Source organism: Drosophila arizonae, chromosome X, assembly GCF_054131065.1.
Source record: "Drosophila arizonae isolate 15081-1271.41 chromosome X, UAZ_ARI_1.0, whole genome shotgun sequence".
Taxonomy (NCBI): domain Eukaryota; kingdom Metazoa; phylum Arthropoda; class Insecta; order Diptera; family Drosophilidae; genus Drosophila; species Drosophila arizonae.
The window spans coordinates 12738238-12762289 of NC_142927.1; the positions used below are offsets into that span (position 1 = coordinate 12738238).

The window sequence follows — 24052 nt, forward strand, 5'->3', positions numbered from 1 at the left end:
GGCTACTTCGACTTCGACTTCTACTTCGACGGCGACTTCGGCGACGGCGACGGACGGCGACTTCGACTCGACGACTTCGACGGCGACGGCGACGGCTACGGCGACGGCGACTTCTACGGCGACTTCTACGGCGACGCGACGGCGACTTCTACGGCGACTTCTACTTCTACTCTAAGCTACGTCTACCTCTTCTACTTAGAATTCGATTCGACTTCTACTTCTACGGCTACTTCGAGTATACTGCGACTCTACTTGACTGACTTCTACTTCTAACCTTCTACTTCTACTTCTACGTCAACTTCTACTTCTACTTCTATTCTACTTCTACTGCTCTATTTCTACTCTACTTCTACTATATTCTGCTAGCTTCGAAGTCTTTATATTTCTAGTTCTATTTCTGCTTTACTTCGACTATTAATAGTCTCTTATATTACTTCTTATACTCTCACTTATATTCTAACTTATACGCTCATTTCGAGGTAAGTTGAATCCACTTCGAGTCTCATAACTCGTTTCCCATTTGTTTCGAAAGGTGGACAGAACTTGGAGCTGGAATATGTTATCGAGGCTGGCCTTGGATTTGCTGTGGCTGGTGGCTGGAATGGAGCTGAAACAGAGCAGTCTCTGATCAAAATTCACAGTGAACATTTCGGCAAAAGTTTTTGGGTAAGTGTCGATTGATACTAAATTTGGCATAAGCAGCAGCAGAAGCAGCAGCAGCAGGAGCAGCAGCAGCCACAGCATCCCAGTAAGTGGGAATAGGAGCAGCAGTAGTAGCAGGAGCAGCAGCAGGAGCATGCCGCTGGGCAAGAATTTGGCGATTGGCTCGGAGGAGGCGCGACGCCAGCGCGCCGAGCTGCGCACAAGCTACGGCAACAAGCTATCCAACATGAATTTGGGTCGATTGCGCAGTCGCGCCCACACTTCCTGCTCCGAGTCAAATCCCTTTCAGAACGTTGTCCATCCGACCTCGGCTGCACCGCCGCCAACCGCCTCGTTGAGACGCATTGCATCCAGTTTTGCCCACGTTAGCGATGTCAACTGCGGCAGCTGTGCGGCTCTGCCGCTCGAAGATTCCGAGGACGATGCTCGCGAGGAGATGGCCGAGGTCCTTATACGCAGCGAGCCATTCAAAATGGCACCGGGATTAGCGTCAAAGAGCCACCCATTGGCAGGCACTGTAGGCGGTACCAATGCCGAAATCGGAACTAGAATCGGAACCGGCACAGGCTCAATGTCGGCAGCAGCTGCCGGAGCTGCTGCAGCGAACTATGCTCGTGCCACCCGTCAGCCAGTGGAGGAGCGACGCAATCATTATCTGTGCGCCAACGTGATGCAATCACGTGCCAGCGAACGTTGGAGTCAAATCGCTGGAACGGTGTCCACGCTGTTCCGTGTGCGTCGCATCTCGACGGCGGATCCCCTGTCGGAGCTGCGACGCCTGAGAGAGCAACGTGATCTGCTGGAGGCGTTCACGCGCCCATTCCTCTACGAGGATGGCATAGAGCACAAGTGAACCAAACGCCAGCTGGCCAAGGAGCCCAACAGCAAAACAATAAATTAAAGTAAAAAGAGGAATAAAAAAAATAGCCTAGGCAGTCTCTAAATGGATAATAGATCGATGTACATGGAATAGTATATATAGAAAATTAAAATAAAACTCTTGGTATTCACATTCACATTCATCGGTTTAATATATGTCTATATATATCGGGATGTACATCTAGATATATATTCGCATTCAAATGGAGCTATAAATTTCAATTACATTTCGTCAAAACTTTGTCTTCATCTGGCAATGGGGCAGCAGCACAGCTAATTGGTATACCTCGCTCTCGCTCTCGCACTCTCTATCTGTCTCTGTTTCTGTGTGTGTGTGTGTGTGTGTATCTCCCTCTCTCTCTCTCTCTCTCTCTCTCTAGAAACAGCGACACCTATCGCGCGGGCATTCCGATTTGTAATTGAGGCACTCGTCCATGCAGTAGGTATCGGCGCCTTCACGTCCCTCCAGCTCGCCAATGGCCACGCACTCTTGCCTGCAACGAAAGAGAAAGAGCGCATCAAGAGAGGCACTGAGAGAGAGAGAGAGAGAGAGAGAGGTATACTTACGGACAGTGACAGGCAGTCTCCGGGCAGTTGGGCGGATAGCGCAAGCAATTGATCTCGCACCAATTGTCGATGCCGGGCAGCATACGGAAAGCCGGAGCACCAATGCACTTTTGATCGCTGCAACGTTTACGAATGGGGAGAGCAAAAGAGAGTGTAAGCAAATTGATTATAGTGGTTAGATTAAGCGTAAGTTTGCAGAGTTAACGGGGCTTTGAGCACAAGCGCTTTCTTCTTGACCTTGAACAAACTGATCAAGGGATCGTTAAATATGAAAATATATATAAAGACTTAATTTTTGACTGAAGAAAATACTAAATATACTAAAGCACTGCAATAGATGCAAGCACTAACCATATGAATAAGTGTTATATATATATATATATCTTTTTTTTTTTTTTTTTTTTTTTTTTTTTTTTTTTAATATTTTTAATCTTAGTATATGTTAAATAATACTATATATAAAAATATCAGGTATTCGCCATTAATGTGTTTATATAAAATATATACTCAATAAAAAATAAAAAATTCGTATTCTATATTTTTTTAAGTAATACAAAATATACTAAAATACTAGAAAATCTCTAAAAAATTCTAGAATATGTATACTGATTGGTATTCTCTGCATTTTATAATTTTTGATTTAAAATTTTTTAAAATCTATTTTTATTTTTTTAATTAATTGAGGGAATATAAGTTAAAATTTTCAAATATATTTTCTTAAACATTTTCTTAGTATCATTTTAATTGAGACTCCTACAAGAAATTTTCTAAAGAAGTGTTACCGGAGCTCTGACACAGCTTTTTACTTGAACCAGTTGCGAATGATAAGAGAAATCAGCAGCTCATACATATGTAGCTCCTCTTAGAATAGATTTTTTTACTTCACTTCAACCTGTTGCTCTTTAGATTTGCTTAGAGTAGGCCGAGTTATGAATTTCAGGCATTTGTATATATTCAAAATTCTTAGTATTTTTGAAAAACCCTTGTTCTGTGACACTTTCTGTCATGCCTGAAGTGCGTTTCGCGGACGATCTCAAGAGGCAGGAGCTGCATCGTCACCACTGGATCGACATACGATCGCACAACAAGCCGAATCGATTGCAGCCGGCCTTTGTGCCGGGGCCCGTTAGCAGCATCTATCCATTTGGTCGAGCCCAGCCGAACTGCTGTCACATCTCCAACCTCTACGAAGCCAGGCGACCGAGGAAACTGAGTCAACCGGATCGCGTGACCCACCAGGTGCGACGTCCGTCAAGGAAGCCTAGCTTTCGGCTAGACACGAATGACGACTCGAGTCTTATAGACCAACACTACGAAATGCTGCAGCGCGAAGCTCTACGCATTACGCGTTACTCATCTCCATCATAGCTTATACAATTGCTTTCCAACTATATGATATCCATGGCGAATGAAATGTGTTGAATGAATATAATAAAAATTTGAATATTTGAATATTTGCATGTGTTATAGATACATTGGGGGGCATCGAATTTTGCTGGAAAACGTCTTCATTTTTTATAGATACAGAGAAGTAAGGGATATACAATTCTTAGAAGCTTTCAAAATTCGCTCAGTTTTGTTTTAGCTACAGTATCCTCGGTAGAGTTAACTTGTATCCAAATTGAAGTTTCTTGAGATTCACTAATTTTATTCGCTAAGTTTGTATGACATTGTCCAAGATCTCTCTCCATATGCACGAATATAATATGACGTAAAACAGCAGCGTGCTCTCTAATAATCATAAGAAATGAGCTCGGTAGAGCCTCTGGTAGAGCTCAAGGTAGAGCAGCTACGTCTACTAAAACAGATACCAGTGTAAATAGCTCTCCAGGGGATTTATGTGGACTCATAAGCATTAAAGGTTACCAAATTTCATTTCAATTGCACCCGATAGGAAACCATTTGATTCGCACTGAATGAGGGTGTTCATGCTACCATAATACATCAATAACTCTGTGAGCACAACTTTGTTAGAGACTTTATGCCTAAAAGCATAGATCTACATCCCTTTTGAAACGAAATGTCAACAAGAAAACCTAGGGCATATGCCTTTGCTTTCACAGTGTGTATACATTCGTTTCGATATGGATATCAATTGAGCTCCGGATTACAAATATTTTTCATCGATCAGTAACACGTTTTTCTTTTGGACAGAGTCGATTTTCCTATATACACATAGTGACACGTACGCGCACACAGACACAGATACAGGCACACACGCACACATAAGAAGCGACAGATCGTTGGCAGGGAAAACCAACGAACCTTAAAATCCCAAAGTTAACCGGAAACGCAACCGAAAAATAAAACAGGCAACAGAAACGGTTGATGATCAAATCGGCAAGGATCTAGAGCACGAAAATGAATCGAGCACGATTCAATCATCTGCGAAACGACCGGGAGAACGATGGGCTGCCCCAGGTGCTACAAGTGGCCGGTCCTCAAGCCGGCATGGGAAATACCTTGGGCACAGGCCGCAAGACCACCTTCACCCGTACAGAACTAATGCAGCGTACTCCAAATGGTAAGCGTAACATCTGGAAAGTAGGTAGCGGTCTAATACGTTCCCTTAGGGTCTGTCTGTCTGTCAGAGTCTGTATCAGGCTTGGGATATTCGGAAGCTTGGCAGATCTTATATGGGCTTAGTTGATCTACACATGTTTCTTCTTCCCTTCTTAGCCGTTCCTCGTTCCGTTGAATGAATTTCGTATAGTAATGTTTACCGTACGCTGTGCGAATTTCCCATATAATAGTTCTTATTTTGGAAACTTTCTACAATCCTCAAAGTTACAGAACTTATAGGACTTTGGCAAATGCACATCTAGAACAAAGCTTCTAGAACAAAGCTTCTTCAGCAACCAATGTTCCATAGAGTAGCTCTTATATGAATATATGTGTGTGTATGTGTGTGTCTGTATATTTCTATAAAAATCGTGATATTACTGATATAGGTCTTCGATTATCTCCCCCTCATTGAGTACCACCCCTACTTGCATAGCATATTCCAATAGTTTATCATATTTTCACTATCCACATCTAATCCTTTCCTCTCCTCAGCTACTACTGGAAATCGTTCGAAGCGCTTGAACAATCTAAGCACTGCCAATCGACCCTTGGGCAATGCAACAACTGTTGCTATCGAGCCGAATGCCAATCGACGTGCAGCACCCGGACGCGGACAATTCCTGCCGCGCGTAGCCAAGCTGGCCACCACCAACAACAGCAATAACATTAACAATAACAACAGCAACATTTCAAGCATTCACAACACCGTCAACGCTGCCACTACCGTCACTACCATCATCGGCAGCAGCCGAGTGGCATTCGGGCGCAGCAGGTCGCCCATGAAGAAGAAGACAGCAACGCAGCCAAAGCAGCAACAGACACAGCAGCAGCTGCAACAGCAGAAACAGCTGCAGAGGCAGCAGCAGAAGCAGCAGCAGCAGCTGGAGCTGGAGCTGCAGAGGGAGCTGGAGCGGGAGCTGGAGCTGGATTTAGAGCTAGACCAGGATCTGGACCAGGATCAGGATCAGGACCAGGAGCTGGACCAGGAGCCAGAGCCAACATCACTGCTGACACCGCAGCCGCAGCTGAAGCTACAGCCGCTGGTGATGGGCGACAGTTGCAGCAGCAGCAGCCACAGCAGCAACAGCAGCGCCAACATCGGCAGCAGCGGCAGTGGCAGCGGCAGCGCCAGCAGCAGCAGCACAACCAGCTTGAACAACAGCAGCAACGAGCTGCGCAAGCTGAAGCTGGCGAAGGCATCGCAGCTGCCAGAGGAGCAGAACCAGAGCTTCGTCTATCTGTGCAAGCCCGTGAAGAAGGTGAAGGAGCTGTTCATGGTGCGTCCATTGCGCAACAGCGGCGACAATGTGGACAGCGTCGATCAGCAGCAGTCGCAGTCGCAGCAGCAGCAGCAGCAGCAGCAGCAGCAGCAGCAGCAGCAGGAGTGCGACTTTCCTACCGATGACTTGATCGAGATGGACAGCGATCTGTTTAGCTATGGCAGCAGCACCAGATGCCAGGATCTGGATCGTGACTTGGACATGGACGGCGAGCGTGAGAATGAGCAGGAGTTGGAGCTGCAGACACATTTGATCGATGTGCGCCACCGTCAGCAGCATCTGCTCCACCTCGCCGAGCGGGCACTGCAAACGGATGTGGTCGAGCAGGACGAGCAGGAGCAGAAGCAGGAGCAGCAGAAGCAGCAGAAGCAGCAGCAGCGAAAGCAACGTAAGCCCAAAATTGATATCGAAATGGTCTGGCAGAATATACCGACACTGCAGCGCGAGATCAAGCTGCTGCAGCAGCTGGGCGAGAAGCTGGAGGCAACGCTGCGCGCCAACAATCAGATCAGCGCCAGGGGCAGCGGCCTCAGCTCCAGGGCCGTCGACAGCGACTCGATGCTGTTCTACACGCCACGCTCCTCTCTCACGCTGGCCGGCCGCGAGCCGCTGCCCATCGTCCAGCTGGGCTGGCGTCGCCTCGAGCAGCTGGCGCTGGCCTGGCAGCGGGCCAGGATTGCCTGTCGTGCGCGCAGCTTTGGGTACGCCCGTGAGTACCGCATCGAGACGAAGACCCTGACGGAGCTGAAAACCGCCGACGAGCTGCAGTGCTTCTATATGCCGCTGGCCGAGGGCGGCGGACTGCAGCGCACCTCGTTCCGCATGCTGCGCGAGAATCCGAATGTGCTGCTCCAGCAGCTGCGTCCGCTCTCGCCGGCGCGTCCATTCAACTTGCTCGAGCACGACGCCATGTTCTTCAACAGCATCCTGGGCTATGGGGAGCTGCAGCACATGATCCGCTCCGGGCACGTGCCAGCCCCCACACCGGCAAGGGAGACGGGCGGCGGTGCCTGCACCCAGCAGATTCCTCTGGGCAGCCAGCTGCCGTTCAACATGGCGCCCTACAATCGCCTCTCGGTGCGCTCCAAGAACAAGGCCTGGTCGACTGAGGACATGAAGCGTATACTGACTCCAACTAGCGAGGAAGCCGCAGCCGCAGCAGCAGCTGCAGCAGCTGAATCTGCAAATGGTGCTGGTAGTGCTGCTGGTAGTGCTGATGGTAGTGCTGCCGCCACTCCAGCTGCTGCTGATGCTGCTGAAGTTCCAGTTGCTACTGAAGATCCAGACAAGGATGAGCCACAGGCTGTCGCTGAGCAACAGATGCCCAAGAAGATTAATCCGTCACCATTGAAGACCCGTAAACGCGCCAATCATCGCCAGGTGACGCCTCTGAAGACGCCCGGCCATGAGCTGGAGCCACGCATGCAGACGCAGCTGCTCAAGACCGTTCTGGTGGGCATCGTTCAGGTGGCCGTCTTCTTGGTGCTCATCATGGCCTTCACCTATCCGGATGTACGCTGCTGAATCGCAGCCAGCCAGCCAGCCGTCCATCCGCCGTACACCGTACGGTGTCCAGCGGAGTCCGGGCGGCTTCAGCTCGTTTTAATCACGAATTTTATTTTCTTTATTCTTTTGACTTTATTGCCAACAAACAACGAAAGGGGGGCGCCGCCATGGGAACCTTCAGGGTATGCAGGGTAACGGGTTCCCGAACAAATTGCGAGCGGCAATCCGGTTAAACGGATTCCGAATTTTGATTTTGGGGTCGCATTACAACTCCCCCGCCACCCCCACGACACGCGCGCGCTATATATATATATATATATATATCTATATATATAGACATCAAATATCTATATGTATATATATTTTATGTATATGTATATATATTTATTTTCTGGTTTTCTCAATTTGCTTTCCATATTTTTTGTGCCTTCATTTTACTGTAAAAAGGCCCGCCAAGGCCAAGGGTAAAGGGTTAAGGATCAAGGCTCGAATGTTAATAAAATTTAATGTGTGTATTGATAAGAAAATTGGGCTTTATGATTTCGAAGCGAAACGATTCGAAGATTATAGCCAAAAAAAAAAAGCATAAAAAGGCTAAAATAAAAGTCAATAAAAAAAAATATATAAAAAACTTTCTTTGCGTTTTGGCAAGTTATAGGAAAATCTAGCTATATTTTGCATTCAATTTACAAATGCTTAAGTCTTAACTGGTTCGCTTTAGCTATGACTTTTAAGAGTTAGCTTTAAAGTTAGCTATATACCGCGAAAAGAAAAGGTTAAGACAAAAGCCAATAAAAACAATATAAACTTTAACAAATTATAGCCAATTCTTCATATAGTAGAGATCTTATAGTAAAAAAGCTATAAATTCTAGAGCCCACTTCAATTCTAGTAAATATTTTCGCAACCTTTGGTATCAAATTCCAGCCATTTTTTTCCATTCTATATTCAGTTGCTTCAGGCTTAATCTAAACATTTTGGCCAATAACCGTTTCGACTAAATAATAAGGCTATATTATTGTGAAGCGGTAAACCGTTAGCGTATATACAATAAAAGCAGTATATATAAATATATTGATTTAATAAAATATCTGCTGAAAGATTTCACAACTCGAAACGGTTAACCGTTTCGCCTTCGACAGACAAAAACAATTATATAAAACGAGTTATATAAATTTGAGTAAAATAAGTTTATTTCAAGCATTTTCTTTATATACAGCTAAAATATAGTTATGCATGTGTATGTGTGTGTGTTGTGTTGTGTGTGTGTGTGTATGTGTTGAGCGTGTGTTGTGGCACCATAACCGGTATTTGCATCTTAGCTCTATAATTTACAGTTGACCTTTACCCGTTTCGTGTAGACCTGGTGCAGCGCTGCTTTAGCTAGAAAAACTTTGTGTGTCGGGTAAGCGGATTTTAGCGGTATTTTTTGTTTGGTGTTTTTTAAATTTTTTTTATTTAGCGGGTAAGCGGTTAAGCGGTTGGTGGTTTGCGTTTGCGCGCATGCCGCGTGGCATTGCTAAATGGAAATGCAAAGCAAAAGTTAGAAATGTGTTTGTATCCAATCGGGAATAGTGTAAAAACTTGGATTTGAAAGCGGTTAAGGAAGCGGAAACGGTTATGATAAAGATTGCATAGGTCTTGAAGAGTTGGCGTTGGTAAGAGAAATAAAAGATTATAGAAAGCAAGGAGTGAAAATTATTTTGCGATATTCGTTTTTGAAGCGGTCATAAGATAAATTCGTAAACTAACTGAAACGGTTAAAGAGACTCTGAGGAATAGATAGCTATTATAGATAATCAAGAGAAAATTTGAATTTGGAAAAGATCCGACGATAGTTGAGGCAGAAATGATAAATCGAAGAAGTGAAGAATAGAAAGAAGCGAAAATAGTGAAAAATAAAGCAAAAGCGAATCGGTTAAGTAAGTGATAGAAGAAAAAGTAAAATAAAGAATATGTACTAAATATATGTATAATACAATAAAATTAGGAGGTAAATGTTTTCATAGCCTAACCCATTGGGTATATCAGTGTCAATTTACCACAGCTTGTAAGACTGGCATTAATCGGGTTGTCCCTTCCGAATCGGTTATAAATTGTTAATGGACTGTTTGTAAGAGCTTGCTGCGAATTGGTAAGTGATTTGATACGTTCCGAGAATCGATATTAATCGATTGCAAATGTCTAAATATCGGTAGGTGGATTACAACCCAGGAATTTATATTCCGGCTTGAGTAGATTTTTATGTTAATCAGTTTGAAAGTGAATTGATCACATTTCAGTAGTCGATATATTTTGAATCGGTTGAGAATTTAATCGATTAGGATTCCGTTAGTAATATAATTACAAATCAATTTCGATTATTGATACTACGGTTCTGAATCGGTTATTAAAATATTTTTAATTGGCTCAAAATCGATAGATATCGTTTCAGCTATATAGCGATCACCGAATAAATGAAACGATGTACGAATATATTTTCAGCCGGTAATGAATTGGTTACGTACAAACCTATTTTTAAACGAAAATGAACCGGCTATGTACAAGCAGATTTACAATCGGTAATGAACCGGTTAAGTACAGACATATTTTTAACCGGTACTGAATCGGTAACGTACACCCCGATGTTTTACCGGGAATGAACCGGTTAAGTACAGACATATTCAACCGGGAATCAACAGGTTATGTACTGACCTAATTATAGCCGGTAATGAATCGGTTATGTGCAAATACACATTCAACCGGTTACGAATCGGTTATTTGACATTCAAGGCATCGGTTGTCACCAACACACTTACCGCACAATCAAGGGGAACACATTGTTGTCGTCGGGTGCCCGGTAGTCACGATAGTACAGCAGGTAGGGCGATCTATTGTTGACAAAGATGGGCGGTACGCCGCCGCCGGTATTCGAGATGATGGCGATGTCGGCACAGTTACGGAATGTTTCTGCAAATGCCAGAAGGATGAGTCGCCGCTGGGCCAATGGACGCAGAGAGGCAGCGAAGCAGAGAACTCACCCGCCTTGCCACAGCCGACGGCCTCGGTGCCATTGGAGCAGGTGCCCCACATGTTGGCCGTGTAGTAGGTCCATTGGAGGACGCACTGGGTGCAGGTGACGTAGGGCGGCAGCCTGACGCGATAGCGGAAGATGTCCTTCTTCTTGGTGTCGCGCGGTATGAGGAAGCGGTGCTCCCGACTGCCCGAGATGAACAGCGGATAGCGGTCGAAGCACTCCTGCGTGGCCTCCTGCCGCGGATTGTTGTTGGGACAGAGATACATCTCGAAGCGGCCGTAGTGATTGGCCGTCAGCTCCACCTCCACGTCGATCTCCTGGCCAGCCGTATAGTAGCGGGAGATAATGCCCTTGGCGTACTCCCCGCCCGCCTCGTGCGGCCGCGGCGACTTCACATGGTACGCATCGCCGCAGACGCCGCAGCGTCCGCTGTTCTGCTCCCACTGCACCGCATAGCCGCCGCAGAAGAGCTCGTTGTCATTGTAGTTAACCGGATTGGGATAGCCGAAGCGCCACATCGCATTCCGTGCCGGCGGATCCATTAACCTTCCATGTCCCAGCACCGCGGGCAACAGCGTCGCCTGTCAATTGTTTTACATTTACATCTGTTTGTCTCTCTTTCTCTCTCTTTCTCTCTCTCTCTCTCTCTCGCTTTGGCCAGGACTATTTGGCATACTCACCAGTCCAACTAGAATTGCGTACATCTGCGCGCTGGGTCCAGTCGAGCGGAGGCGCATCTGCAAAGCAACACAGGAGACAGTTAACAGACGGCGCATAAATTCGTTGGCATTCGCTGCCACAAACGGGTTTCCCGCACAGTGGGCTATATATCGGAAAAGTTGCTGGAAAAACTGTATCTTCATATATCAAAGAATAATAATAAATTATAAATTACTCCATGAAGGCGAAGGCTCCAGCTAACAGTGTCTAAGCCTAAGTTAGCTCTAATTTTACCAATTAGTTTTACGTTGTTTATAAATCAATAAAATATATTACAGTAGAATGCCGATAATTTGAAATGGCAAGGGGATTCGTTTTTTTTTTTTCGATATGCATAAAAATTCAAATTATCGAGAATTATCGAGAACGATTTTTATTCAAGGGGATACAATTTCTTTTCGATTTATAGCGATTTTCGATTTGGTGGGGTACGAATTATCTAGACTCGAAAGTATTTCATTCATTGCAATTATAGATAAGGTACCATATCTCTATCTATAAATACCCATACAAATGAAAACTTTTTTTTATCAAGTTCTGTTAACAAAGTTTCAGGTACTATAAATCAGAAGTCTTACATAGGCCCCACATATATATGCAAGAATTTTTGCAATGATTCATTTACTATATTTGGTAAACTTCTAATCCAATCAGTTGTCTTGGGCGATATATATCGACTTGGCTTTACATAAAAGCTAAATGTGGTAAAATGGGTTATACGAAGGAAAAAGGCAGCTTAGATTTGAGGTCATATACACATATACTGATACCGACTTAATAGGTATACCGAGTATACCGACTCAACTTTCACCCAAAGCAATATTTATATATTCATTAATATCTATATATATCTATATACATATAATATATTAAATATGTACATATTTATATCTATATGTCTATAATAGATCTTTATAGGTTTATATGCTGTACTTTATCTAATATATTTGTATGAGTATTTATAGATAGAGATATGGTACCTTATCTATATCTATATATCGATATAGCTATATATTCAGATATTTAATCTTGGTTATTAATGCTTTTGTGTGAAAGTTCAGTAAGAACTATATATTGTAATATAACTGACTGTAGTAGATTTTCTCTATCCATATATTTCTATATCGATCTCTCAAGTTTTCTCCACTTCTAAAAATGTATATTTCATTCCTCTTTTTGACGCTTTCCACCCACTGTGCCATTGCGGACAAGGACATCCACCTGATTTGCCTCTTTTCATAGTCTGCGTTTACTTCATTTTTTTCACTTATAAATATATTTTTTTGCAGTTCTGGGTTTATCTCCCGATGTTTGAGCTTGTTTTGTGCGCGTAAAAACTGTCAATGGTCGCGATCTGTTTATATTTTTATTTTGTATTTTAATTTTTGGCTTTTGCTGCGAACATTTTTATGGCCTCATCTAGTTTACGCACAGCCGGGGACACGCCCTGGCCAAGGGAATGCAGGGCTTCGATCTGGTCGCTGGCCAGAACGAGTTTTTGCAGATTTGATGGGTGCACAGCGTGGATGCCTGACACCTGAGATCAACGTCTGGACCGGCCCCCTTTGATGGCTCTCTAAAAATATATGTACATATGTATACACACAGATGTATGTATGTCTCATTTATTGATGTTCAGCGAAATATGCACAATATGCATATTGATTAAGACGCGACGCTAACATTTTGGCCATTGACTCCGCCAGCGGAAGCAACAACAGCTAAAGAGCTAACACGTATTATCGCTATCCGAAATTCTGTATTCATAATGAGCCATTTGCATAAATCAACCAAGCACAGCCGAGTGCCCGAAACACAGTTCACAGATGTCAAGTGATAGGGGACAAGGATTTCGTCAAATAGATAGATAGATAGAAAGATAAACAAAGAAAGCATGGATAGATCATAACTCAGGATCTACAGGGATTGGGGCATTTGAAATATTGGGCATATGTAGAGATTTATGCTTAATATGCACAGATAGAGATTTAGATACGTTCATTCATTTATGATTTATATGCATTTATTCCTTATAAGAGAGATTATGATAAGGCTTTATATGATTATAGATATATTAGAGTTTATCTTCCGATCTCTTTTAGTTCAGCTGTTTCTTTTTTCTTAAGCCATGAGGCTTTTAAGTAGTAATGCCTTATTTTTGGATATATTCCTGATAATTAAAAACCAATATCAAAACTTCAAGAAAAGTCGAGTTTCTCAGGATCTGCTTGAGGTAACTAACTCAAATTGGGAATGTAAATTCGTTTTTAGTGCAAATTTCAGTTAAATCAAGCTTCAACTAGAGCAAACTCATAGTTCTTCACTTAAGTGCCACACACAGCGCACAAACTTCGAGATTCCCTTCGACTGGAGGGGGATTCCATCAAAGGAATCTGTGGGGCAGTCAGCGCCTTTTCAGTTGGCAGCTAAATTTTTGCGCTTGCTTTAACTTTTGGCATGCAATTAGGCTTGAACACTTGAATTTTAATTGGTGACGATGGAGCGTGTGCTACAGAAATCAATAAACAGCCAGACGAACTGGCTCTACCTCCGTCTCGCTCTCGCCCTCTCTCTCTCTCTGTCGGCCTCTCTTTCTCACTTTGTGTGTTTAATTGGGTGTGTTGCATGCTGCAATGCAGCAGCCACAAACAATGGGGCAGCTCCGTGCGGCAGTCGACAGGCAAATTGAAAGCGCAACCAACTAAGCGATTAACTGCCCCAAATTTGACGCCCTAGAAGCTGAGGTAAAAAAACAGGGGGAAATAATAATAAACAACTCGAGCGCTAAAGACTGCATAATAAGCGCTCCAAGGTAAATAGCTCAATCGAATTTATAGCCTTTGCTGTAGTGGAAGCTCAAGACTTGAGTCAAAGAAGATATGGAGATATATATGTGTATATGAATAGATATATGGATAAATTGCGATTCTATTTATCTATAGAACTGTATACTACCTAAGGCTGGATGCCCTAGTTAAATGGATGCCACAGTTCACAAAGCGATGCGACGGAGTTATACTTATATTGTTTCATGGGTTTGTGAAGAAATTGAATGGAATGGAAACAGTTGGCGTAATTGAGTTTCGTTGAAGAGCTTTGTACTAGATGGTTTTCTGTGGGGTAGTAGTGCCCTGAGGCCCTTAAGAATGCCCATAGCATAGCCAGAAACAAGTGAAGAGTTTGAAGAAAATCAGTTCTTCAAACGGTTCAGTAGTCTTGTTTCTTATGGATGGGTTGGTTGGTTCAAATAGGAATTGGTTATATTTTATTGGTGTTATAAAGAATTTTGTAATATTCTAGTTGACAAAGTCTGGTATGATGTTTATTTGTAAGTGTTTTCTATCTTGAGCTCCCCAAGTATGTCAATATTCCTATGACGAAATATATTATGATAGCTCAACTTTATTTCCACACAAGCCCATATTATATCCCTGCAAATTAATTGAATTCCTTTTATAGGGTATCCTGCAGTTGTGCTGGCGTGCTGCTTTTCGGCTGACCCCCACAGCGACAGTGTTTAAAATAATTGTACAGCAAATTAAAATTCACGAAATATATTTTTTTTTATTTGGGCGTTGAATGCCGGCAAAAAAATGGAAAATCAATTCAGAAATTAAGTTGTAATTTAAGCAAATTGCCAAAGGAGCTGCGTCTGCCTCTGTTGTTGCTGTCGTTGTTGTTGTTGTTGTTTAATTGTTGTTTTTCTTTTGGGCATGCGAAATTAATTTAATTTTTTTCTCTGTTGACTTTTGCGGTGCTCCGCTTTTTGTTTTTGGGTGTTGTGTAATTGACAGGTCCCAATTTTACATGTTGACCACAAAAAAAAAAAAAAAAAAAAAAGAGCCAAAGAAAAAACAATATAAATTACGATTTTTTTTTTAAAACTTGCGCAATCAGCTCAAAACGTGACAACAACAATAGCAACAACAACAACAGAGGTATAGCTCTTCAGAGTAGAGCTTATATGTAATATATTTAAAATATATTTAAAGTGGAGAATGAAGAGCAAAAATTCGTAAAAAGAGGCTGACCAAAAAAAGCAACAGCAAAAGAAGTTGGCACAAAAAAAAAAAAATAAATAAATAAATAAATAAATTATGCCTATATCATTAATTATAGATTTATATGAAGGGTTTTTTTTTATTTATTTTATGTGTTATCTATCTATATTATATTTAAACAATTTAGTATGATGTGTGCAGCATTATGTAGCAGCAACATGGGCAAATTCCGGGGACTGCCTCTCTTAATTAACAACAGAAAATATCTCAATGTAAGGCTGGGGAAATATCTCTGGATCTACACTGAGGCTGCGAGGCAAGTTAGTAGTCTAGAAGACCATGTGGAGTCCTATGGGACTCCAATCTGGGGCACTAACAGCTATTCCAACTGAAATATTATACAGAAATTTCCCAGCAAAGCGCTAAGAATGATATCCAATGCTCATCTACTCCACTCAACTAAAGAGATTCACTAAGAACTGAAAGTCCCTAGGGCTCATCAGCAGATATCTAGACTAAGCGAAGCCAATATGAAACATCAACCCATAATTTATTAACAATAGCTTCACAGGCAACCTAAAGAGAAACCTACCAATAGACCTACATCTACATCACTGATTGAACCCTAACCACTTAGCCCTAGTCCATCTCCAGTCACTAACTCAGCTGATTATAGGATTAAAAAAACTCATAGTAGAAATGGATAAACCAGAATCTGCACCCCGTATACCATATATGGGCGTCCCTAATAATTTATTGCCACAAAAAAAAAAAGGCCGCATAAAATCCATAAAAATCGTATAATTACCATTGCCATTACGCATGATTGAAACTTTTGGACTAGTCACGATTTTTATTTATGTTTGACAAATTGTTGGCGTCTTTTTCTTTTTTTTTTAGGGAAACAAATTTATTTATATATAAAATTTGTTTTCGAGGTCGAAACTGAATTACAAATTGAAATACGGAATCAGTTTTGTATTTTATTTTATTTTTTTTTTTTATGGGGGATTTGTTCTTCTGCCATTTGCTTTGTGCGTGTTTTTTATCAAAATTTCTTCGTCGTAGAGCCAAGCGAATTAATTAAGGCGCTTCACTAATTGGAATCGGTTACGTTTGTAAATGGGATTGGTTCTGGATAGGTCAACATCAAATGGTTAGAAAAGAGAAAGACGCCCGCGCTCCACTCAAGAATTGGCACAAATCAACAACTGGAACAAAGCCAACAACAACAACAACAACCGAACAACGAAAGAAACGAGATAAACAACTGATCAAACATAAAGACCAATTTGCATACAATATCTATATATACTATATATACATATATACATATCTCTTGAGCCCTATTAATGCGACTAATGGACTTGATGAGCTCATTAATAAAATGGTAGTAAATAATTCAGCTGCGAATGAAAATGTCCATCAAAATAGAGTTGATTTAACACGTTCGTTCAACTATAAAAGCCGGAGTGTATTACACATATCTCGAGATATATGTAGATCTATGTGTATAACTTGAATCATAGATCTATGTATAATTGAGGTATTAATATCTGGTTCATTGGAACTTTGATTGCTCATCAAACTATTTGATGATCATGTTGACTATCTATGTATTTATCGATAAACATGTAATCGGATCTCAGAGTAATCGATAATCTAGATTCGCTTTAGATCTATTTTAAGTTGATGACTTAGATCAGTTCATACTACTTTCTCAAGATAATTGTACAGCGATATATGCCAATAGCTGTCATTATCTATCGATAACTTGATAATCAGATATGTTTAATTCATTCTCTATATTGAAGTAAAGCTTGATCTCCCATAAGGAAGCATTATTAATATTAGCTTCAGCTACTTTCATCTTTAATTTAGGATAGAAGACAGATCTCTAGATTTAAGTGTCTTATAGAAGACATCGAGAATAGTCTCATGCTATCAATTTCATGAGCTCCTCCATTGTTGAGCCTTTATCAAAAACATACAGTGCGAATGGAATTCGAAGAGTTTCTTGTCGCCTGCTTGGCCATTGACTGTGTGCATATATCCAGATATATGCATATACATATATGTGTATGCATACATGTAGATATCTGCCATGCGAATCACGTAATATTCGGTGGTTACACACACGAACTGCTACATGCTGTGGCATATCCATCAAACATGCGTAAATTTTATAATGAAATCGAACGGTCAGACAAATGCCGCTGACATCGATTGTCAAATGGATCGATCGATCGGTCCAACGATCGATCGCTTGATCTAAAAACCTAGCAATCCCTCAACTGCTGTATGTGTGTATGAACATGTTGTTCAAGGCGCAAAAAATGTGTCAATGTGCCAATTGGAATACATTTAGCTTCGATTTTATGTTTACTTTTTTACATTTTGCCAAACCGCTAATAAATAAAAGTTTTTAACAATTGCAACAATTATAAAATTAGAATATGCATATATATATATATCTGATAAATAGCATTTGACTACAGTTTAGCTCATTCGGCTATTGTCAAGATGATGATGAAGAAGAAGAAGAGACGGCTGTTAGCGTGGGAACAATATCAGCTTTAAATCAGAAACAAGTTGTTGCATTTACTGTCGCTGTTGTTGTTGTTGTTATTTTTGTTGTTGTTAACCACAATTGATGACCCTTGCTTAACTCTGGCGTCCTGTCCGGTATTTAAAATCAAAGTATACACACACATACATATGTACATATATATAGTACTTATATAAGCAGAGCATAAGAGCCGCCTTTTAAATGAGATGCAGCAAGATGATAACTGACACTGCGATTTTAACGCTCGGATTATGTGGTCAAGGTCAAGCGAATGTGGCTAAGCGGAAAAGAGAAAGAGAGAGAGGGAGATAGTACGAGCTCCAACTCCCTCTAGTTGATCCAGCTAACTGGACTAGTCATTCGTTAAGCTGCATCCACTCTCGTGTATATTGCTCGTATATTACTCTTAGCAGACTTATGCCAACTCCATAAATCTGTTATATATTTGTATAACAGCATGTAAGATATTTCATGACTTCAAATTTGCAATTAGAAAATCCGCTAAGTAAACTGTCAAAAGTCGAAATTATTGTCTATTGTTATACACATGTATAACAGTAAGCGTTATACTAAATTATGTTTATTAAAAAATGCCTAACACATTTTAATTGAGCTGTACTAAGTATTTAAGTTCCATAAAACTGTTATACATATGTATAACAGAGTTTGAGGATAGAATGTTGCATTGAGTATTCTTGAAAGCAAACGATTTCGATGACATTTCGAGTCAATGAGACTGTTATAACTGTGTATAACAGAATGGACTGTAAAAGTGATCCGCTATTTACAGATTCATAATTTTCTATGACTTTTAATTAAATGCCAAGTTCAACGCTCTTTCCGCCAATTAGTCTAACTGAAAGTTGTCTGATTCGCTGTTTACATATGTAAACGTCTGATTGGAATTCCAATTAGCATAAGTTTAGTGAATAATCAAAATTATTTGAATGTAAATTGAAGCTTTGGGCTCCACCCAGAAGAAGCTGTAATAGATATAAAATGAAGCAAAGAACTAAGAACCAACGGGAAATACTTTACCTATATGGTAGAAGTAATTCAAAAATATAATATATAGATGCCCTTTTTGACTTTAGTTCAATAGAAAATCCATGTTTTTTGAAGACAGTTTCAAAGTATTTTCTATAAATTGGGATCGCACTTCCATGGCGCTAAACATAGAAAGTAAAATGTAAATTTCATAAATTTTCTTGCGCAATGCCGATGACTAAATAATAATTTCCCGAATAGGTCAACAAAAAATAAAGTGAAAAAAAAAATAAATCGGAAATATTTATAACTTTTGCTTTCTTTTCAAAAATGTTCGGCCAAAATCGGGCGCGATTGGTGACGATTGCATTGCCCAATGTAGCGCCCCCATATCCCTCTAGATACCCTGGAACATGAACAATGAGCGCTACGTGATGTACATAAATTGAGTTTGTCGTTTTTTCTTGCCGTTTGTTTTCGTTTAGTCAATGCGATTATCGAGCATTCGAGCATTATTTTGACGGCTTACCGATTTGGCTTCTGGCTAAAACGGCTTGAGTCAGAGCCAAGTTGAAGCGAAAAAAAGAAGGAGAGAGAAAAAGAAAAACAATTTGTTTAATTACAATTAAGAGCTCATTGAAATGCACAAATCGCTGTTTGCTGCGATTGGAGCAGCACATTAAACCCCAGCCCAGCCCGGCCCAAAGAGTTGACAATACTATCACAGGTGATGATACACTGTAGAGGAATTGCAAAGCGAGTGTATTGGCTTTTTGGCAACTAATTGTAGCTGCGTACGCCAGGACTTGAATTATCTAGAAATGTAGCCTTATTCGCTTTCGTTAAGAAATTATATTAGATATACTGAGTAGAAATTGCAAAGCGAGTATATTGGCTTTTTGGCTATGTAGTGGAGTCCTGAAACTTTGTAAACTAGATGATGAATCTCATTCAATTTCGCTAAAGAATTTCATTAGATGAATCGATTGGAAAGAGAGTAGATTAGTTCTTATTGATATTTAGTTTATGACTTGAGCTAAATTGTTTTTTTCCGAGTTACAGCTAAGTTCTCTGTTTGCTTGACCAAGTTTAAGTTTTGTTAACAGAGCGTCGCACAGTCGAGTATGCTCGTTGGCAAGATTCCCAAATGTTTTTCACTGATTCTTTCCACTCGTAAACCCAAATAGAAGCGATAATGCTTATCGCTTGGCACCACGAATTGTTGTCTGTGTGTGTGTGTTGCGGTATTCTGTACACTGCACATTGCACACACACCCACACACAGACAGAGCTGTGACTCTTTAGTATGCCAGTCGGGTGCTTTTCCAATCGCGTTGACTTTGAACGCTTTTGACAGCCGCACTGAAGGCGATCGAAGGCATTTTCGATACTGCTCGCAGTTGACTACGAAGATAACTGAATTAACGATGGCTTGGGCATCGGCAGAACTCTGTTCTAAATTATGGCATATAAGCACTGCTGCCTGACACAATTGGAGCAAGGCTCAAGGGAGCAAACGCTGGAGCTTGCGATAGAAATTGCAATTCAAGCTGGAATTTCATTCAATTCCATACTAGAAAGCCAGACTTCAGCTTAAAGACCTGTTAGCTAACTATGGACTTCTAAAGGGCTCATTTGAACTCACTGAGTAAATAAAAATTTATGAACTAAAAAAGCTAAAATATTTCAAATAAATATTTAATTTACAAATTGTTTATAGAAAAATTAATCAAATCGAATCTAGCCTTAGTCAATCTAACCTAACCAAACTTTCCTTTTCTATACATTCTTGTTTAATTTATAAACACAATACAAATTATTTTTGTGCAAATTACAATATTAAATTTAAATTCATATTAAAATTTTAATAAAGTTTAAAGTTTAATGTCAATTTTCTCATTTTTGTCTTGTTTTCCGATTAAGCAAAATTTTATGTTTATTGCAAGAAATGTCAAATAAAATCACATAAAAAACATAAATAAAAAATAAATGCACAAGAAATATAAAAATAACGAAATAAAAACCAAAATATTTTCTGCACTTTACATTTTATGCATTTTTTTTTTTTTTTGATGTGAACAAAATTTAAAAATCAATTTTTTCAAGGTCTTTGAGGCACGCACGCACGTATTTGGCGAATTGTTAAAAATGTGATTAAAAATATTTCTTTTTTTTTTTACTTCTTTTATACATTCAAAAACCAAAATTTACCTTGATAGCAGAAAATTCTCTTTTATTTTTTTTTTTAGGATTTTTCACTTTTCACTTTTTAAAATAATATTGAAAAAAAATAAGCGAGTTTGAAATATGTTTATAAACACTGGAAAACGCACGCACTATAGTGGAATGTAAACACGGCAACTGGAAGCGCAGCTGGAACTGAAGCAACAGTTGATATGGCAAATTCAAAATTATTCAAATTGGATTTGCAATTCGAATTGGAATTGGAATTGAAGTTGGAGTTGGAGTTGGATTTGGGCAGTGTGTGGCCGGCGCGTGCTTTGCGTTTGCGCAGCCGCAGCGTTCTGAGTTCGTTTGTCGATTTGCGCTCGAATTTCAACAGCTTCAACAGCAGCGACAACAATAACAACAACACTCAAAGGTAAATACGCTTCCGAGTCCCGTCTTATATCTAAAATCGAATTCAACGCCGCGACGCGTCGCTGCCAATGGCGCTGCTGCGTCTGCTGCTGCTGCGCGCTGTCAATGTCTCTGCTTCACGCTACGCATGCGCAGTCGGCGTTGGCGTTGGCATTGTCGTCGTTGTCTGCGTCGCCGTCTCTGGCGACGTCAGCGCTTCGCTTATGCTGCCTTTCCCATTGGAGATGCTCTCAGCTGTGATTTTTGTCGCTATGCTAAGGGCGTCACAGTTGCAGCTACAGTCGCGGCGAACTGTTAACGCATAGCTGCATGCATTGTCTGTGCAGAAATGTTTCATTGGCAATATTTCACTCATTTGATTAAGTGAAAATGTTGAGATACTAAATAACTACAAAGTTCTTAATTAAATTAAATTAATTATTTTTTTTTTTAAATATTTATTATTATTATCATCTTATCTCTTTTGAATGAATGAATGAAAGAATTATTGAAGAAATTTTATTTATATAGCATTTATTGTAATTTATATATTATTTTCAGATCATATTCATTATTCAATATTAATTATTCATTATTTATTATTTATTATTTATTATTTATTATTTATTATTTATTATTTATTATTTATTATTTATTATTTATTATTTATTATTTATTATTTATTATTTATTATTTATTATTTATTATTTATTATTTATTATTTATTATTTATTATTTATTATTTATTATTTATTATTTATTATTTATTATTTATTATTTATTATTTATTATTTATTATTTATTATTTATTATTTATTATTTATTATTTTTTATTTATTATTTATTATTTATTATTTATTATATATTTATGTAATTTTATTTTAATAAATTTCCGATAGCTCTATTTTGGCAGTTTTTCAGGTTATAGATAATCATTAGTATAGATAATCTTTATTGAAATAGATGTACTATATTAATAATATATATATTGTTTTTCAATTAATTAATTAATTAAGCATCATAAGAAATCTTAAAGATAAATCTGATCATGGTCAAAATCGTTTAAGATTTGCGCTCTTTAACGTTTTTTCCACACGTTTCCCATTCACAATGATCCGCTAGTTGCGCATCTCTAAATAGCTGCGTATGCAAAGGAAATTACGCATTGCTGTCGCCTCTCTCTCTCTCACTGTCTCTCTCTGTCTCTTTGCTGCAATTGTTGCGTCTGCTTTGTGCGCTCTTCGCTTGGCACTTGCAATCGGGTTTGAGTTCTGCTCGCATAGGGACTAGACCAACGTTGCCTGATGCCAGCAAAGACATCGTAAGGGGCGAGGGCCGTGAGGGGGCGTGTCACTGAGGCGCTGGCACGTCCATGTGTGTGGGTTGAGCAGTGCTGTGATGATTGCATTGAGTCAATGCTTGGAACTGGGTTTCTGGTCTGGTTACCGAGCCCAGGGCGTCTGTCTGTCAGCGTGGCTAATTGTCAGGCTGTCGACTGATTAATCATCCGGCAAGTGGAGGCCACTTACATGCTACGCATGCCAAAAGGGCCACAGTTTCGCTGACAGCCTTGGCCAAGTATTTCCGCAAGCGGCGAGCCATTAAGCCACGGTGAAAGAGAGCGCGCAAGTTAGAGAAAGACGGAGTGAGAGAGAGAGGAGAATGTATGTAGTAGCTTAGGGCAGTGGCGTCTGTAAAGGGGGACGTAATATATATATTAACTCTAATCATGTCATGTTCATGTGTCTATGAAAGACAGGCAAGGGAGTAGAGAGGGAGGGAGACGATGATGGAACAACGGGAATTAGACAAGGATTTACTATGGGAAGAATAAAGTGAAAATTATCAAAAGTTTTTATATTTATAATAATTTTTATTTATATTTTATATATTATGTTTTATATTATATATTATATATTTTATATTTTAAATTTTATATTTTATATTTTATATTTTATATTTTATATTTTATATTTTATATTTTAAATTTTAAATTTTATATTTTTCTAGCTACAAAAATCCATTAAAAATTAAAAAAAAAAAAATTTGAGCAGATACTAAAAAATACAAAATATTTATAAATAAAATGTATTATTTTTTCTTTAATATATTCGATTTATTTCCATGTATATAACTAAATTTTCAAACATATCTGAGACCCGTCCCCTCTATGGGACGGCTCTGCCCGCTGGCTTATTTATGTCGCATTTTGTCAAAGCAGATTTTGATTTATGTCGTCCACTTTGAGTGCTGAATATGAAATCAATAGATCGATTTTGGGGCCGCTTAGCAAATTGAAATCGTGACTTGGGGCTTTAGATAAGACGCCGACAAAATGTAAACGTAATTCTGGGTACACCGAATCGTGTCCAGCACTAAGAGCTGCGGTGGCTGTTGCTGTGGGTTCAACGAACTATTTAGTTTATTCGCACCAAATCGAATTCATTTCAGTTCGAATTGCGCGCGAATCGGCTGTATAACAGTTTGCGAGTATAACACTTCTATTGCGGACATGGGCAGCACTGTGCCCCATGAACAGCTGTTTGGCGAGTGCGCAGGACATGCAGCTGAGAGAAGCTGTTAACAGTTAACAGAGCCGAGAGAAGTGCGAAAGTCTCGCTCTCGCTCTCGCTCTTTCTATCTCTTAGTCTCCCCCTCTCCCCCCCGCACTCTCTCTTGAGAGACTCATTTAATGCTCGACTTGATGACTAACGCCAGT

The 24052-nt window shown here is 40.0% G+C and overlaps 3 protein-coding genes across 5 annotated transcripts; 2 read left to right on the forward strand and 1 right to left on the reverse strand.

Moving 5' to 3' along the window:
• The first annotated feature begins 383 nt into the window (after nucleotides 1–383).
• On the forward strand, nucleotides 384–1679 carry LOC108619722 (uncharacterized). The gene has a single exon (XM_018016465.2). It carries the CDS (start codon nucleotides 797–799, stop codon nucleotides 1514–1516), a length of 720 nt encoding a protein of 239 aa, XP_017871954.1. The 5' UTR covers nucleotides 384–796; the 3' UTR covers nucleotides 1517–1679.
• Nucleotides 1670–21411, reverse strand: LOC108609721 (uncharacterized). 3 transcript variants are annotated; one of them, XM_089476142.1, is made up of 6 exons: nucleotides 20965–21394; nucleotides 11157–11333; nucleotides 10481–11057; nucleotides 10259–10409; nucleotides 2110–2226; nucleotides 1670–2036 (listed from the first exon to the last, which is right to left on the reverse strand). In XM_089476142.1, the coding sequence occupies exons 2-6, from the start codon at nucleotides 11250–11252 to the stop codon at nucleotides 1919–1921; spliced, it is 1059 nt and encodes a 352-aa protein (XP_089332268.1). In that variant the 5' UTR covers nucleotides 11253–11333; nucleotides 20965–21394; the 3' UTR covers nucleotides 1670–1918. The 3 variants fall into 3 exon arrangements, with proteins under 3 accessions (XP_089332268.1, XP_089332269.1, XP_017856934.1); XM_089476143.1 differs by having other exon boundaries at nucleotides 11157–11213; nucleotides 20965–21388; XM_018001445.2 differs by lacking the exons at nucleotides 1670–2036; nucleotides 2110–2226 and adding an exon at nucleotides 3093–8979 and having other exon boundaries at nucleotides 20965–21411.
• Nucleotides 4471–7759, forward strand: LOC108618129 (uncharacterized). Its single transcript, XM_089476141.1, has 2 exons — nucleotides 4471–4633; nucleotides 5167–7759. The coding sequence occupies exons 1-2, from the start codon at nucleotides 4471–4473 to the stop codon at nucleotides 7476–7478; spliced, it is 2475 nt and encodes an 824-aa protein (XP_089332267.1). The 3' UTR covers nucleotides 7479–7759.
• Nucleotides 21412–24052: the final 2641 nt, after the last annotated feature.

Bases quoted from the DNA above. Each gene is read 5' to 3' on its own strand.
- LOC108619722 (XM_018016465.2), top strand. From the start codon at position 797: ATGCCGCTGGGCAAGAATTTGGCGATTGGCTCGGAGGAGGCGCGACGC.
- LOC108618129 (XM_089476141.1), top strand. From the start codon at position 4,471: ATGAATCGAGCACGATTCAATCATCTGCGAAACGACCGGGAGAACGAT. The intron at 4,634-5,166 runs GTAAGCGTAACA...TCCTCTCCTCAG, and splicing joins AATGCAGCGTACTCCAAATG to CTACTACTGGAAATCGTTCG.
- LOC108609721 (XM_089476142.1), bottom strand. From the start codon at position 11,252: ATGCGCCGTCTGTTAACTGTCTCCTGTGTTGCTTTGCAGATGCGCCTC. The intron at 10,410-10,480 runs GTGAGTTCTCTG...TGGCATTTGCAG, and splicing joins CGTCGGCTGTGGCAAGGCGG to AAACATTCCGTAACTGTGCC. The intron at 2,037-2,109 runs GTAAGTATACCT...CTTTCGTTGCAG, and splicing joins GAGACTGCCTGTCACTGTCC to GCAAGAGTGCGTGGCCATTG.